At 29.6% G+C, this 15,844-nt stretch overlaps 1 protein-coding gene across 4 annotated transcripts in view; it reads left to right on the forward strand.

The window, feature by feature from the left end:
• The window catches only part of LOC129971294 (ornithine decarboxylase-like), a 51,727-nt gene extending 45,428 nt beyond the window's left edge, over positions 1-6,299 (forward strand). For all 4 annotated transcript variants that reach the window (XM_056084917.1, XM_056084916.1, XM_056084918.1 and 1 more), the window contains exons 2-12: positions 557-666; positions 771-953; positions 1,084-1,180; positions 1,671-1,747; positions 1,863-2,035; positions 2,228-2,362; positions 2,484-2,649; positions 3,330-3,480; positions 3,600-3,697; positions 4,402-4,613; positions 5,582-6,299. In XM_056084917.1, coding sequence (XP_055940892.1) covers positions 867-953; positions 1,084-1,180; positions 1,671-1,747; positions 1,863-2,035; positions 2,228-2,362; positions 2,484-2,649; positions 3,330-3,480; positions 3,600-3,697; positions 4,402-4,613; positions 5,582-5,744 — 1,359 coding nt within the window. In that variant the 5' untranslated portion in view covers positions 557-666; positions 771-866 and the 3' untranslated portion in view covers positions 5,745-6,299. The remainder of the gene's footprint in view (positions 1-556; positions 667-770; positions 954-1,083; positions 1,181-1,670; positions 1,748-1,862; positions 2,036-2,227; positions 2,363-2,483; positions 2,650-3,329; positions 3,481-3,599; positions 3,698-4,401; positions 4,614-5,581) is intronic.
• The last annotated feature ends 9,545 nt before the right edge of the window (positions 6,300-15,844 follow it).

Consider the following 15,844-nt stretch of genomic DNA (forward strand, 5'->3'; position numbering starts at 1 on the left):
ATCCTTTCATTGATATTATGACAATTTTGTAAAAAGGATGTTGTCCTCATATGACCATAAATAAAGATTGAGAGTTTCTTCTTGAAGCAGTCACTGTATGTCTAAAATAGTAGATAAGATTTTAAAATCCAAGAACACTTTGTATAAGAAAGTACAATACACTGTATAGAGCTAATACATTTTAAATCTATCTACATGGACCAAATCCTTATTTTTAGTGTAATGCAGAAATTTGGCAATTGATTATTTATGGTTCAGAAATACCAGATTCATCTATAATCCAGAAATCTTGGATCCAGGCTCTGTTATTTCAAAATAAGAAATGTATATAACAAGCAGATTTTTTTTTTTTAAGTAATGATGTTACGATACTGCAAATTGAACTTAATATAAAATACCAAAAAATTAACCTAAGAGGTTTGTTTTGAACTGAGCTAAATATTTGGATTTTGGGAAAAAATTTCAATAGAGATTGTTTGCTTTATTTACATATTACTTTTCTTAAGATCGTAAATTATGAGCACTTAAATTAATTTTTATTTTCCTTTTTTTATAGGGAAGGCTCGCCTTCATTTTCCAAGCAGTTTTTATTCTGACGCACGAGTGCGAAGGTGGTCCACCTTGGGATACCAGCTGACTAGACCTACGAAGCTGATAGTTAGCCACGTAGGTTTAACTTATTTGTTCATTTTTTTGTAGAAATAAAGCAATTTCTTCTGTGATATATATATATATTCTTATTGGTAAATAATATTTAATTTTCTCTTTAGATTTGAAGCATTTCCTGGAATCTTCCACTAAACTTGTCAGTCTTCGATACTTCTTCTGAGGATTTTTTTTTCTGTCCATATATATATATATCAAATATGAAGTCACCAGTAGGAAATCCAACTGTCGAGCTCACTACCGACAAAACAGTTTTTGATATCATTACAAGTACCATCAAAACTTCCGTGAGTATTCTTTATTTTTAGACTTCATATTTTGATTTTGATTTCTTATTGAAATTTTAATACTCTGGGGGGGGATGACTTTTAAAGAATTATCTTCCTGTCTTACAATATATAAATCTCATTATTTTAGGATCAGGAAGAGCCCTTTATTGTGGCAGACCTCGCTGACATTGTTTATAAATTCAAACTATGGAAACTAAAAATGCCTCGAGTTGAGCCTTTCTATGGTATGTATTAGGTTTCAGTATGCACTGGAAAATTTTTATTTAACATTATTGATTTGTTGTTTTTTTAAGGTCATTTAAATCTGATAGAGCAAAAAAAAATACTCTGTGCATGTTGTTAATCAATCGTTCTTTACAAATCTTGATTAAATATGCAGGATTTATATATTTAGATTGTTATAGGAGTAGTAATTTAATAGTATGAAACTCTTATTATATGAAGAAATTGGAAATTTTAATATTTTATACATTTGTAAATGAATTAAATATTATATAATTTAATATGTCCTCTGTATTTTTTAATTATCTTACGAAAAATCCTCTTTCATGCAGATATTGAAAATATCAGAGTTGTGCTGTTATCATTAAAAAAAAAAAAATCTTTATTTTTTATAAAATAAGTTTTTTTCTAGAAAACGAGAATTTTTCTTTAGATATTAGATAGTATTTTTTCAACTTCCTATGTTTTAAGTAATATTTATTTTATTTTCAGCTGTTAAGTGTAACGATGCTCCAACAGTACTCCATCTTCTAGCTGCACTGGGAACTGGTTTTGATTGTGCCAGCAAGGTAAAAAAAAATCAAAATTTTTTAATGAAATTATTGCATTCTTCTATATCTATTGCATTGTTTAATTGCATTCTTCAGATTTCCTAAAATGATGATGAAATTTTTTTATCTTCAGAATGAAATTGAAAGCGTTCTGAGCATTGGTGTGGAACCAGAACGTATCATCTATGCAAATCCATGCAAAACCCGTGGATTTATCAGGCATGCAGCCAATGTGGGAGTAAAAATGATGACCTTTGATAACGAAATGGAATTGCATAAAGTCAAAGCTCTCCACCCTGATGCTGAGTAAGAATTTTTTTTAATTAGAAATATTATAATAAAAATTAATTCTTATACAATTCAGTTTAGAAAATTAAGATATTAAAATTAGCACTAATTATGGTTTCTTAGCAGTAAGCCATATTGAAAGATTTGCAAATAATCTTTGCATGTTCTATTTTTGTATATTTGTCATTTATGTTGCAATTCATTTTTTAGGCTTGTTATCCGTATCAGAGTGGATGATAGTAGTTCAATCTGCCAACTGGGAGTAAAATTTGGATGCAACATAAAAGATGTTCCCCATCTTCTTCAAGTTGCAAAAGAATTAGATCTGAATGTTATTGGTGTAAGGTATGTATTGCTTATTCAATGAATAAAAGGGAAAGGGAGGGACCTTTTTGTTAAGTCATTCATTATATTTATGTGGGCTTTATTTCTGTAATGTGAATTCAATTATTTTTCCCCCTTTCAGTTTCCACGTTGGGAGCAACTGCCAAGATTCTGGAGCTTACAGTTCTGCCATTGCATCTTGCAGACATATTTTTGATATTGCTGAAGATATTGGTCATCATATGGACTTCTTGGACATTGGTGGAGGCTTTCCTGGTTTTAAGGGGCCATATGTATCTTTTGAAGAGGTTTGTTTCATTTTAGTACTCAAATGTTTTTTTTTTTTTTTTTGCATTGCTGGTAATGAGGATACTTGTTATAAGCAAAAATGTTTTGGAAAATAATATTTGCAAACGACTTAAAGGAACAAACATATATTAAGAAAAGTTTTGTATTTAACAGTGTTACTAATTTAAGGAATATTTGTATCTTTCCCACATCTCTATACTGAAAGCTGCAAGTTATTTTGCATGTTTTTTCGTAAATGGTAATGATTGAACCTAAATAACTGAAGAAGTTACATTAATTTTGTTGTGTAGTACAATAACCCTTATATTATTCAAATAAGTATTAAAGTCCTTAGTAGTATATGAATGCCAGAATTATATTTTTAACTAAAAAATAAGACTTGATTTTACTTTTTCTGAGTACACATATAAATTGGATTTTCAAAATTTTATTCTTATTTTGCTTCTAATGTACATCAATGTTCAATAAGCTATCAATTTTAAAAGCAGTTATAGCGCAATGAATATTGATGGTGTAGTCATTATTTCCCATATTTGATTTTTAAGTATTTATCCATAGAAGAATAATTTAATGTAATTTGACTATATAGCTATAAAGTATATAAACAAATTTTCATTTAGACAGTAGCAGATGTAGTATAAAACAATTAAGAGGCTTACAAAGTTTTTTAATCTTTCAGATATGTAATGTTGTTGCTGAATCTTTGGATGAGCATTTCCCACCAGAAAGTGGTGTACGCATCATTGCAGAGCCAGGCCGATACTTTGTTGCATCAGCATTTACTTTGTGCACAAACATCATTGCAAAGAGGGAGACCTTCTCTGAAGATGGTAAGTTTTGTTCATTAATCTAGAATTATTTTTAAATTTTATTTTAGACTTTTAAAATCTAGATTTTTTTTTATATTAGAAATATTAAAATATATACTAATTTTCTTTTTCATTTTTAGGGGAACCAATTTGTATGTACTATGTGAATGATGGCGTCTACGGATCCTTTAACTGTTTAATGTTCGATCATGCAGAAGTAGAACCCATTCCACTTGTGGTAAGCTCCCCTCCTTTTTTTTTTCTTCAGAAGCTTTAAATTAATGTGGAAGTGTTTAATCTTAATAACTAAAACTATAATTTAAACTCAATTACTAAATATTTAATTACAAATTGTTTTTTCGGTTGTACCATAATATTACAGAGTAACAATATTCATACACTATTAATGTACCACCAAGCCTGTAAAGTTTCATTTTAAATTGTAAATGTTTTACTAAAGAAATTAAATTTCATCTCCTTAAATACAGTACAGCTCTGGGAATTTAAATTCTGTGTTGGATGCATGGCTTAATGGTTGTCCAAATACTTAGTGTTATGAAACAAATACCTATTTGTACATAAAATTTTAATAGAATTTATTTTAATTGATTTCAAAAAATGAAAGTTGTGAATTGCATTATATAATTGAAATGTTTTATCCTATATTTGCAGAAAAAAAAAGTTGATTATTAACTACTTGTAAGTAGTTAATGGGTACTGATTTAAATTCTATAATAAACTAGGTTTCATTTGATCATAATGGCTATATATTTGAACCAAGTCTTTGTTGTTCTCCTTACCTTAAAAATATTTATCACAAGTTGATTCTTTTTGTTTAAAACTTAAAGCTTTAAAAATTGCCAGAAAATATAAATAGTGCGAATTATTTCTTAGATTTGCTAAATTTTTACCTTTTATTCCTAATAATAACTTTGTTTTTAGGATCCTAAATATCGTCCAATGGTAAGAAGCAGCGTTTGGGGCCCAACCTGTGACAGTCTTGACTGCATCATGAAAACGTGCGACTTGCCAACTTTAAATGTTAGTGAGTGGTTGATGTTTGAAAATATGGGTGCTTATACCATCAGTGCTGCGTCTACTTTCAATGGATTTCAGAAGCCAGAAATGAGGTGCATCCTTCCAGTACATGTAATGTAAGTGAAATTCACCTTTTACAACTCATTTTTATGTAGGTTTCGCAAACTTATGTTAAAATTCATATTTAAAATTTATGTTAAAATTAATATTTCAATTTTTAAAAATATATACTTATATAAAAAAATTTTTTAATTCTTTTATGATTACTAGACTGAGAATTTGGAAACCTGAATTTCCTTATGGGTGGGGGGGGGGCTTCTATAGCTATATTAGAACTTGGCTTCATTATAGAAATTTAGTAAATTTAAAACTAAACTACAAGTTAATGTAATACAAAAAAAATATATATAATGTGAAAAAATTGAATAAATAGTAATAGAAGGTAATTGAGGATTTAAGGGTTTTTATCATTATTATTATTATTATTTAACAAGAATTGGATTGAATTGCTCAGGAAATTATTTATATTCCTTGTCATAGATTATTTAAAATAAGAGATCAACATTTTTTCCTTCAATAGTTTTACTATGAGATTTTGATAGTGATTTCTTTGACGCATGTCGATTTATGCAAGGGAATGTCGGGTATTTTTAAAAGAATGTTGTAAGCATTAAGAATTTTTATTCCTTCACTCTGAGCATGAGAAAATGCTGAGACTGGCAGTTTTATAGAGTGCATGTAAAATTAAATTTAAAAAAAGTAGGAATTGAATCGGGAAATACGAGATTATTTTAGAAGGAAACTAACATCAGCTAATTTAAGATAAAAATTTGGAAATTAAGATTTAAATTAGATTAAGAGATATCATTGCATATATTTATTTAGCTACATAATTTTGCTGTAGTTACTAAATTTTCCTTTTAATATTATATCATTTCTTAATATTTTTTTTTACTTTTATCGATTTTTCTACATATTGTTGAATAATCTGAGTTTATTTATTTTTCTTTAAAAAAAATCATAATAAAAGTAATTTTGCTTTTTCTGACTTTATTTTAATGACGTACTTTTTTTCTTTTTCCAGGAAATATTTACAAAGCCTTCCCACCTGGGCCAATTTACTTGAAGCATTTGGTGATCAGGTGCTAGACTTTTCCAATGCCAATGTCAGCACCGACTGTGACATCACAAATGGAAATACTGACAATATCCACCTGCTGCCACATCAAGAATCTGTTTCTGCTTGACATGCAAACTTCTACATCTCCTCTTCACTGCATCTCTCCCTCATGAACTCTATTCTCATTTGTTAAATGTTCTATTACACTTGTTTTTAACCTTACGTTTTCCGCAGTTTTAACCTTAAAATTTTTTTATTTGCCTTATATTTTTTTTCCTCCTTATTTATTTTCAAAGGCAAGAACAAAATTGTTTATTCTAAACCTTTTGTATCTGGTTTATGTGTTTGGGAAAAAAAAGTCTGGTGGCAGTACTAGTATATTTTAGCTTTACTTACTCTATCTACAATACAGTTGTAGATCTTGTAGTAATTTCAATATATTACATTCCATATTATCTTTCTACTCTATTTTTAACTACGGGAATAATGTTGGCGTTTTGAAAGTTTTGCAAATAAGTGACTTTGGAAGTTTCCAGGAAATGTTTTCTTTAAATGTAAAGGCTAGCATGATCCTGCTTATTATTTTGAAAACTTGTACATTGTTTAAATAACACTATGTATGTATTTATAAAATCTTTGTTCTATACTCTTGACGTATTTAATAAATCTGTAAAAAGCACAACCTGTTTCTTTCATTATTCATTCAATTTTAACTTAACATTTTTTGTCTGGAGTTTATTTTGTAAGCTGACATAAACTATAACATAATGTTAGCAAAATCATAATTACAATGATATAAAATTGTGAAACGAAGTACAAAAATATTGAATTTGCACTTTTATATTTCTGTGACAGTATCAACTGGTGAATCACAGATGATAAAAATCTAAACAAATGAAAAAATTTTAAAAGAAAAGAGAATAAAATTAGCAATTTTCTTCTAAATAATGCTATTAAAATTTGAATTATTTTTTAAAAATTCATTATTTCCTAATTTGGAAACAAAGAAGACCTTTGAAGTCATTGGCAAAAACAAATAAAATCAAGAATGAAGGCATTTTGAATATTCTTGTTTTTAAATTAGAGGAAAATGTTCAGTTAATGACTTAAAATTTGAAAATGACAAGAATTGAATATGAGAATCTCAGTTTTAAATCCTAAAATTTTTCGAAAGAATGATACTAAAAAATAATAATTGAATTAAAGGAACATAACAATTTTTTCTTTGAAGGTACATCGACTTTTCCCCTTTTTTCTTACCCCTACAATCATTAGAAACAACATTACAGACGAATGCATATAAAAATATTTTTAAATGTCACGCTTGAAATTTTTAGAAATCAGAGTGTTTTAAATCATTGTTATGACTGAGTGGTAAATTTAGAGATTTTTTGATGTTTTTATGTTACTAAAGTCATTATATTCAAACTCTTTCTTTTAAAACTAGATTCATAAACAATTTATTTTTCTTTATCAAGTCCATTTCTAAATTAACACACATTAGACATTCATTAAATTTTGCATGTCTAACTAATTCAATGAATTACAGAATTTTTGAAACATAAATATCTATTTAATTTTTAAATAATGGGAAAAGACAAATTACTTGAATACATTAATACAGATGTACTTATGTGGATTGGTAAGATAATGTCTCAAATATGATCCATCATCCATATACAGATCAAAAATTAGAAGAAAAAAAAGACTTTTTAAAATTAAATTTTATTAATAGTTTAGTTTTATTCATTGAAATAAGAGCTATTTAAAAACAGAATTAGAATTTATTGTCCTGACTATTTGCATATACCCCTCCCCCTGTGTATTCTTTTTTTTTTTAATTTATTTATTTTTAAAATTTGAAGAATTTTTTTTCTAAAAGTATTTTTAATCGTAAACTTATTTTTCAATAAACAGTTCTTATTAAATACTTTTCACAAGCTATTATATGCTCACTTAGCATATGAAATACGAAATTTTATTTCTTTAGAAGGCTCATGAACACTAGAATATCATCAAAAGTCGCCAGTCACGCTCTCTGTACTTGAGAGAAATTTTAAATGAACTCACTGTGCATCCTCTATAAGGAAATGTTACTACGGAATTCTTCCCCAGCTACTGAATCGATTTCGAACATTTTTGTTCATATGTGCACTCAAGACCCTTCGATATGCCATCAATGGTCGTTTACCCTTTCCTTTCCGATTCGAAAATGAATCGACACACACCTCACCTTCATCAATTGGAATAATTTCGCCAGTTTTCACCGACAGCTTGCGACTTAATTATTTTGATGCATGCATAACCATCCAGAATACTGAATCATTAACTCGCAGATTTTACTTCAATTATTGAGCTATTGTTGCTTTCTCGAACTTTCGATTTTGACGAATCTCCAAATTTTAGACTCCCCTGAGTGTAAGAAAGACATTTTTGCAAAACGTTCCCAAAAAATGCCTCCGTCATTACGTCTGTGACAAAGATAATTCAAAAACGTTTTGAGCTAGATGGATGAAATTTAGTAGACGGTCTTTATAACAAATTTATTTAACTGCCTGTCCGGCTGTTTGAATATAAATTAACATGATAACTATAAAACGAAAGAGAGCTAAATGGGTAAAATTCGATACACATATTTATGTTGTAAACACCTATGAAATTTTGAGCCAAATTCAATGAGTGGTTGGCCTGCATTTTCAGAAACATGATAACTCAAAAACACAATGACATAAATATCTCAAATTTGGTATGAGATTTTATGACTACAAGGTAGCTTTGTGCCTTATTTTCGTTTTAATCGGTTGGAGACAATTTCGATTTTCAGATACTGTTAACCGCCAAAAAGTTCACTAGGATGACATGATAGATCTAGTAAAAATGCTACATTCACGCCAAAGGTTAATATTTCGTAACTATTTTACACTATTTCCATGGAAGGCGTTTTCTAGGATAACATTTTTACTAGAGAATATAGAAGAAATTTTTATGAATACTACTCACTCTCCTGGTTTTTATTATTATGGGATATAGTTATTATAAGTTGGCTGATATGACTTAATTAATCTTATTAAGTAGGTGTTGTCAGTGGGACATTAATATAGTCCTGCCAGGGAATACATTTTATCAAAATAAAAAGAAAAAATTAAATTAGAGAGAATATTTGAAATTATGACCGTATGTTAATAGATTAATTCAGATTGATTAGCGTGCTTTTAAATGGCGAAATCAATCCAATAGGTAAGATACAAAATTTCGTTTAAGTTTATTTTGCTATATCTTTCGAAAATGATTGTTGAGGTAACAAATGACCTTTGGTCATGGGTTTTCATATGAAATAAAAATTTGCATAATTGTTAATTAGATATTTTATTTGGTGACTATGCCTGGCAAACTCTTTCAATTATATTCCAACTTTGAAATAATACTTTCGAAGTTCATCTCGAAAATGGGTGATAGTGAAAAGACCCCCCCCCATTGATCTGATATGAAATTTATATCACATCAATGGGAAATTCATATCAAATCAATTCACCAGTAACATTAATTTCATAAGAAATAAAAGTTGGCAAAATTAGTACAGAATTTATGGCTGGGGAGATAGTTGTTTGGATTTGCCAATTATTTTAAATATATAGTCTGTGGATGAACTTATTATCACTTAAAAGGTGACGGAACTTAAATTAATTTGTATTCATAGACCAATAACTTAAGCATTTTTATTCGAAAAAATAATTTTAACTAAGATTTTTTTTTTTTTAATATTACTATTATTTTCCCACACAGGCATATTATTTTTGTCATTTTAAATTAAGTCTCACCCCCCCCCCCACACACACATTCTGTTATATGTTTCCCCATATTTTAGGATTAAGGATGTTGTATTTTAGTATTCTGGGGATAAGGAATTGATAGTGAATTTAAAATGGCAAAGAAACTGTGGTTAAAGTTTTATTGCTTTAATCGTTTTCCTAAGTTCCAGTATGACTATTTCCTCCCTTTTTGAGACTTGAAAATTGTAAAAAAGGAAAAAAAGTAGTGGTGTTGCTTTTTTTTTTATTTTTTTATAACCATTTCTTAAATTACTCGAAAAACTCATATTCAATTCTTAAAATGATGAACTGAAGAGTTGTGGAGCATTAAAATCTGCATAAAATGAAGAACAACATTATATATTTCGCTGCAGGAATATGAGTACTATAATAATTTTTCAGTTTTCTAATAGAAATGTATTTTTTCTGAAACCAAGTACAGCATACATTCAAATTAAGATAGTATGCAAAAATATACACTTTTATATGCATATATATATATATATATATATATATATATATATATATATATATATATATATATATATATATATATATATATATATATATATATATATATATATATATATATATATATATATATATATATATATATATATATATTATTGTGTTCCAAAGCCACAGCTCAAGTGTGGTGTGGGAGTTTGGAGAAAAAGAGTTTCCTATTAATTAGCACCAAATTTAATTGACCAGCGTTCAAATTTATGTGGTGTATACTATAGAGAAAGTTGGTATAAACACAGGTATAAAAGTGGCCGGAAGTGGTACAAATTGGAATAAAATATTTAAAAATTCATAAATCGTAATTTGAAATAATCTACTGAAATATTTTATGATTAATAGAAAGCTTGGGAGAATTAATAAAGAGTTATGTGATTTAATATATTCTTATAAGTCAACTAGTGTAAAATTTTCATTTCAAATTTTTCGCTTTAAATCGCCGAATTTGGACCAACTACTTTATTATGTCAACTTTAACAAAAAATTATTCCATGTGGAATAGAATTTCTTTTTTATAATTTGATCGAATTTTTTATAGAAAAGAGAAAATATAATTTAATTAATCTGAAAGATCCTAATTGCATGATACATCCGAATTTTGCTACTGCACAACAAACGCGACTGCTTTATTTATTTATTTACATTAATTTATTTGTAAGTGTGTGTGTCCTATATTTAATCTAACACACGAAAAAAAAGTTCGGTGCAAAAAAAAAAAATGTTTCAGATGACTATTTATTAAGGTAAATTATTCTACAACTAAAATTTGGCTGAGCATAACAAATAAATAATTTCAGTCGCTGAAATCATTTTGATGACATCACGGAGAAAGATGACGCAATCTCTCCATCATAGACGTCATAGTTTCAAAAAACAGAAACAAGTGAGATGGCGCCACTATCTATGTAGAATGCATTCTTTTAAGGAGTTGCCAAGAATAACTATGAGAGTAATTTCCGTTTTTCTTTTTATATGGAAATTGAAATATTGAAACAACTTATGCGTGTTTAATTCTAAAAGGGATTTTAATGTTAGCATCCGAAACTTTAACCAGGCAAATTTAACATTGTTTTTTAATGTGAATAAAAAAAAGGAAAAGGAAATATTTGAAGTTCTCATGGCACTTTGTCTCCGTTGATGGATTTCTAGTTAGGCAGTAGCATAACCCTTCTGGGGTAAAATGGGACCACAAGCAGGTCGATTAAAAAAAATATTAATAAGTTAGATGCCCATAAAATAATGTAGCAAAAACGCGAATTTTATGAATTATAAAATTGTAGGGGATTCTACGGAAAAAATCTTAAAATCTATTATTAATAATTAATTAGATTAATATCTCTCTCTATGTACTTCTTTAGTTATAATAATTAGAAATATTTTATTTAATGATATTGTGTAAAATTTGGATATCGTATGATCATTAAACATAAGTAAATAAATAACTATGAATGTATTCAAACTTATTCCTTTAAAAAATTAAAACAAATCATTAAAAATCGATTCAGTTTTTTAAAAAAAAAACCACCGTGAAATCGAATTTATCATTTTATAAAAGATTGGCCTCTTGATGTATAATGCATAAGGCCGCAAAGTGCCTATATTTGTCACTGCTTGCATTCGTTCTATTTCTGCAAGACCATAGAACATAATAATTTATAATAATGTGATGACTTGATCCTGACCGATCAAATAAGAGGATGGCGCTTAAAGACATTTTCTTTATTTACAGCCTTATGTACATAAGAACAACTCGCTCTCATCTAGATTAATATGATTGATAATATTTACCAGAGATGCATAATCCACGATTTTTTGAATAACAAATAATTTTGCTATTGTTATTTTTAAATATTTGTTCCAAATATCTGTTGTTTCAATCACATTATTGATTAAAAAACTTAATATTAAACTTACTAAATATTAAATATAAAATTTATTAATTGTAATTAATACTTAATTTACTAATTTAAGTAAAGTGTGAATGAATTAATTTATCTATTTCAGCTTACTTCTTAAATTTGATTTTTCTTTTCAAAACTATTTATTTAATTTCTTTATTGGAGTAAACCATTTTCTGAAAAAATTGAATTAAATATATATGTCATTTCTTTAAATTGTTTACTTTAGTTCTAAATTCTACCAATAGATGGCGCCAGCAGTAAACGGAATACATGCAAAGTCAAGTCACAAGCAATTAAAAGGGATTTGTATGGAATAGTGCATCATCAAATGCGAATATCGGAAAGTCAAGGTTACTTTCATGAAGTTGAGCGGCGACTTCACACTTTCCAGTGAAGTCACCGCTCCGATAAATTTCAGTGATATGCAATTCAATGATACGATAATTCCAATAACCAGTCCGTTCACTTTTCAATCCATTCACAGATATCTCCTTTTCTGTTTTGTTCGAGAGCTTCCATTGGACAGATCGTATCGATTGTTACTTTCCAGTGAATTCACCGCTCCGGTAAATTTCAGTTATATCGTATCGATTGTTACTTTCTATCGTGATCCAAAACCTGTAATCGAAATATCGGCAGTAAGATCGTATCAAGGATTTGAATCACACCCTTCTTTGAAAAGTATTGATCACTGGTATTTGTGACTTTTTGATATTGGCTATGTAATAACCTCTCATAAAATATTCGTCATGCCTAATATTTCCAACACAACTGAACATTAAACATGAACGGTTCCTCGATTAAATCGAGAAACGACCTCACAAGAAAAGCTAACAGGCTGTTAGCGCATCCGGCTACTACAGGGGTAGCTCTAGGAGTCTACCGATCTTCATCGGGTGGATCTTAACTCAGAAGTCCGAATCAGAAGTCCACGGAGCTTCTCTGACTTCCTCAAAACGACTCTCCCTGCTCTTCCAAAAATCTCGAGTTTTATTTTCTGTCAAATCCCCACCTCTCATTTTCCCATTGGTGCACTTTAGCTCCCTGTCACCCAAAAGCTGTTCAGAAAAATTCTCAATGGTCTCTAATCGATCGTGGGAAATGTCCGCTAATGATCCATCCTCGTAGCTGACCCTTCACAATGAAAAAATAAAGATTTACATCCGAAGGGTTTGATACCCCCCCCCCCTTGAAGATATGATTTATTTCCCTGGAACGACGAAAAACGCACTTGTGGTTCTTTATCTGGTCACAGTTAATGATCAGATGACCCTACTAAGAGAGAGGATCTCCCATCTGGCAGTCTGGAGGCACTTAACAATGTGGGGGTGTTGCACAGTTGGTGACACAGCTGGTCGGAAATGCCAATTATCAAGTAGGGAACCAGGGAACGTTACAAAGGTTAACAGGTGTCTCAGAGCATGGGATCTGAATAATTTATAGTGAATGCGAAATATCATATGTGGAAACTTCGTAAAATCATCTTACGATTTTTTTCTATTAAATTTAGAAAACAATATTACATTTGTATAGTAATACATTAAAAAAGTTAAGTCCCGTTTAGAAACCACATAGAAGCTATTTTTGTGTAAACCATATAATTTTGAACAGTCATCAATTAAATATGATGCTACGTTGAAACTCCACATCCAAACTTCCACACCACACTAGAGCTCCGTTTTGGTGCTTAAATATGAATGTGTGTATGAGAGAGAGAGAGAGAGTGAGTGAGTGAGTGAGTGTATGTCGTGATATCTTTTAATATAATTTAATTTCTAATTAATTTCCTAATTTTTATCTTAATTTAGCCAATATTAACTTCATTCTGAAATGTTTTCTCTATTTCTTGATCCAATTCCCATTTCAAAAAAATTAATTAAGCGCTCTATAAAACTGCTGGTCTTAGCATTTCTCATGCTCCGAGTGAAGAGATAAAAATCTCGATTTCTTACCATATTCTTTTAAAGATATCTAAGGTTCTCTTTTCTAAGTTAACATGTGTCAGGGAAATCCCTATCAAAATCTCACAGTAAAAACCACTGAAGGGAAAAATGTTGGTCTCTTCTGCTCTTTTGTCGCGATATCGACTAGCGTATTTTTTATCACCTGTTCTTTGTAAGTAAATTATGCCTCGCGTGGTGAAATAAATCGAAGTTTTAAAATGTCAAAAGTTTCTTCTATTCTTCCAAGAAACTTCTAAAATATTTTTACATATATGTATATTAGTCACCTTTGGCGAGTAGCTGGTTCATTGAGATTACTGCTCGCTGAAATGTTAAATTAAATATTTTATGTAAATTGATCCCTCAATAGTCTCTTCAGCAAAATATTTTTAAGCTTTACATTTCGATAGATGATGATCATGTCCAAATTTTATACAATCCTCAGGTCTTAGGAAATTGTATTCTACGAAATATTCTTACCACTTCAGCTTTTAAATAAATAAATAAATGTTTTTATCTTCTGTGATCCAACTTGTCCGAAGTATAAAATTTTTAAAATTACAATTTTAGAACAATTAATACTTTATTAATTTTAGACTAATTAGCCTTGACAAAATTCTGGACACTGATTGGAGTATCTCTTCGACACGATCGATGGAGTGGTCAAAAATCGCGTGATTTTATAAGGTAGTAATATTCAATATTTCATAGCTGAATCAGTTTCAGTCGAGAGCAGCAGCGAATATGAAGCAATAAATCTATTCATCTTTGGCGGCTGGTGAGTTCTTCTGGAAGTATTGGCTGTACTTAATTTTCTTTAAAGCGTGTAGATATAGCTTCATTTTAATGATTCCACCAAATTATCAGTTTTTAAAGTCATGTTATTTTTATTGACTCTTACATAAGCTCTATTTATGGAGTGTGTAGCTGATTGTTAAGGCTTATAAGGTTCACTACAGTACTCTCCCTCCGACTCACTGGAAGGAGAGTACTGTCCAATGTAGCGGATTGTTATGAGCGAGGAGGAAACCTGGAAGCTTGTGGTTCGCATCCGAACAACAAGACAAAATTAATTACCTATGTCTCTTAGCTGTTATCTGGCTTATAAGGTTCGCCAGAGTACATCACACCCGGGTCACCAATATAGAGGATTGTTATGAGCGAGGATAGAACCTGGGACCTTGTGGTTCGCAGCTGAGTAACAAGACCACAAGACAAAAGTAACTACCCATATCTCGTAGCTGTTATCTGGCTTATAAAGTTCACCACAAGTGTATGAGCTCTTTTAATAAAGACCAGTGCCATGATTTAAAGGCACAATTAAAAACTTAAACATTCGGTTAATCTAACTTCTAAAGTTAGGGATATTGTAAAATAAATTGTTATATCTGTGAAAATATTGTTCAAATCCTTGTTTAGCAGGATCATTTGAGACAATTATGATATATATATGCTTAATTTTCTTCTTAGAATTTTATCATTTTCAAAAACTAAAATACAAAAATGAAACACCTCCACCCCCTACTTTTTAAACAGTTTACTAAAGTTTCCAAATGCTTCAAATTTTCCAAAATATCAACTTTACTTCTTCATTTTTCAAATAAAATGTATATTTATTTCCAATATTCAAATGGTGTATTCACATTCAATATTTATTTTATGTTACAGAACACTGATTAAATCATAGCATGTGGATAAAATTATAAACTATAATATTTGACCTAACCGGTTATATTTGTTAATGTATTTAATATCTCTTGCTTTTGTTTATAAATTTCCCAAGAAAGTCGATGAAACAAAAAAGTAATCTTACCTTAAACCGTCTACTCCAACCCGCCCGAAGGCACCAGAAGAATCTGAATGACCGGACCGTCGCAACAGCAACATTGGCAGTCCTAAGGGCCATCACCGGACACGGTACACACTTTCCCTTAGGAAGTAAACCCTGTCATCAATGAGAGAAGCCGATCCCCACCTCTTTTTGTACCTACCAAGATGGCGAGAACTAACCACCATGCCGAAAGCTTATCCTCCTCAATTACGAGGTGACAC

The sequence above is a fragment of the Argiope bruennichi genome, chromosome 6, assembly GCF_947563725.1.
Source record: "Argiope bruennichi chromosome 6, qqArgBrue1.1, whole genome shotgun sequence".
In the NCBI taxonomy this organism is placed as follows: Eukaryota; Metazoa; Arthropoda; class Arachnida; order Araneae; family Araneidae; genus Argiope; species Argiope bruennichi.